Source organism: Abrus precatorius, unplaced genomic scaffold, assembly GCF_003935025.1.
Source record: "Abrus precatorius isolate BTA unplaced genomic scaffold, Abrus_2018 Scaffold4, whole genome shotgun sequence".
NCBI classification, from domain to species: domain Eukaryota; kingdom Viridiplantae; phylum Streptophyta; class Magnoliopsida; order Fabales; family Fabaceae; genus Abrus; species Abrus precatorius.
In genome coordinates this window covers 19,081,455-19,083,731 of record NW_020874384.1, presented here as the reverse complement: position 1 = coordinate 19,083,731, position 2,277 = coordinate 19,081,455, and the positions used below count along the sequence as shown (strand labels likewise).

At 40.8% G+C, this 2,277-nt stretch overlaps 1 protein-coding gene across 1 annotated transcript; it reads right to left on the bottom strand.

Moving 5' to 3' along the window:
* Positions 1-618: 618 nt before the first annotated feature.
* LOC113865883 (heat stress transcription factor B-4) lies at positions 619-1,820 on the bottom strand. Its single transcript, XM_027500665.1, has 2 exons — positions 1,572-1,820; positions 619-1,464 (listed from the first exon to the last, which is right to left on the bottom strand). The coding sequence occupies exons 1-2, from the start codon at positions 1,818-1,820 to the stop codon at positions 619-621; spliced, it is 1,095 nt and encodes a 364-aa protein (XP_027356466.1).
* Positions 1,821-2,277: the final 457 nt, after the last annotated feature.

Sequence of the window (2,277 nt, the reverse complement as noted above, 5' to 3'; positions counted from 1 at the left end):
CATTAATGGAGCTAGCTTCCTCAAGAAAGCCTTAGAAATTTGTCTTTAAGCCAGCCTGTTACATTCTCAGTTCTCAGCTTTTTACCCAATAAAAACTGTAAGCAACTCTTTATCATTAACTCTATCTTTCTCTCTCTTGCGCTGGCATTAGCATTAATGAAACTGAAGGCATGCAGGTACCAAAATAAGCAAAATAGACGATGAACAGGACGAAAAGAAAATGATCCCACACAATCCAGGACAATAAATTGCACCAATGACAGTGAGAAAAACTCGACCACAAATTAAGAGGAGTTGAAGAACATTTAAAGTTTGCTTTAATTTTTTATCTTTAATCTAACCAAAACCCACCTACATCAATAGATGATGGGTCGGAAACAAAGATAATAATATCGGCACTAAGTTATATGTACACAGAATCACAAACAGTCACACAAACGCACGCACGCACACACGCATGTTTCCATCAATATCATCTGCCTTCTCCGAGACTCAAAACTTGAGAGAGTGATTTAAAAATTAAAAAGAAAAAAAAGAAGAAGAAAACAAATCAAAGCAAGTAAAAGAAAAATAAGTAGCTAGCTAGTTTTGGATATTTCAGAGAATTTAATCAGTGGACTAACAAGTGGAGGGAGGCATGAGATTCAAGCCCAAGTCGTCCTTTTCCAAAACCAAACGAGCCTTGTTGGTCTCCGAATTAGTGGGATTATTAGATCCATAATCAGGGTGCACCCTTTTCTTGGACTGCAAAGACACCCCAAAAAGCTTAGTCTTGCAGCTGTTACTGCTAGGTCCTTCAACAATCGTTATGGAGCTCCTTGATGTGTTAGTGGGAGAGTTCACTACATATGTTTGAGGTTGAGGTTGAGAGTGAGTGGTGGCTTGCTTAGGGTTAGTAGAATAATACCCCAAAAGCTGGTTCATTGGCCTTTGCATCATGGAAACATTACCGCTACTTATTGGAGTTGCTTGTGGTGTATTGCATAGTATAAAAGAAGAAGAGTAAGAGTTGCTTGGAGCCACTGGCTTAACGTGGTTCTGAACGAAGTAGATAATATCGTTGTAGAGCTTTTTCATGTGTGCAAGTTCGGACATGAGCATGTTGTTGCTTCTTCTGAGTCTCTCGTTGTCCTCAGAAAGCGCAGTGACTGAAGTGTTGTAGTTGGAAACTCCGTTAACGACTGAAGAGGGTCCACGTGGAGGAGAGTCACACCAATTGGCTTGCTCGTCGGATTCATTGGAGGGAGAGATGCTGACTCTGGTGGAGAAGGGAAAGAAAGAGGGAACGTTGATTCCCAGCGGAGAATGAGAATGATGCTGGTGATGATGGTGGTGGTGATTCATGCTTCCTTGTTGAGGCTGAGCCGTTTTTCTTCTATGGATCTCGCACAGCAAGTGTTTTTCTCCTTTCTTGAAGAATTCATTCGCGAACTCCCATCTATCTGGCACGATCTTTCTAAAACCCTAGTTTGTGTGTTCGAAGAAAGTAATTAAACAAAGTTAGATAATGAAGAGAAAAAAAAAAAGCTACAACTTAAGTAATAAATATTGTTTGTGAATATGATATGTACATAAGTGTTGAGTTGGCGAACGAAGCTTGAGAAGTTGTTGTGCTTGAAGTAGTTGGGGAGAAGGTCCCTAGCGAACTCTGGGGGGCGCCAAACGACAAAGGTGGTGTCATCTTCGCCCCAAGACACTATGTGGTCTGTGGTGGGATCGTCTACTAGTTGGTATGTCTTGGTCAGGAATGGAGCTGGCACCGATTTGTGTGAGTCCAAAGAGAGTAAAATGCCTTCGCAGTTGTCTAGAAGAAGAGCCATTGGACTGATTCAATCACGCTGCTGTGATAACTGGTGAGAAGAGAGAGAGCGTTTGTGAGTGTGGGAAGTGAAGTGAGAATGAGAATGGCGAGGGATGGATAGATAAAAATGTTTAGAGAGGAGGAGAGAGAAGGGGTGAAGATTGAGGGTAGAAGTAGCACTGTAGTACAAGCTTGTTACTGTGTAATGCGTTTTGTTTAATGTTTATAGCTGTTTTTTAATCAATTATATTTGTGTATGTTTATTTTAAATTTAAAATAAATAGTATTAATTTGAGCTTTTGTTTTGGGTGGAAGGGTATTGTCTGGCAGGGGAAATATATGTATATTTGTTTCCCTCATCGGTTATGTAGTGAGAGAGAATATGTGTCTGTCTGTCTAGGACTGTGAAATAAGGGCCTTTCAAGACAAACCCGTGACTCCTTCTCTCTCTCTCTCTTTCTACGTGTGTGTGCGTA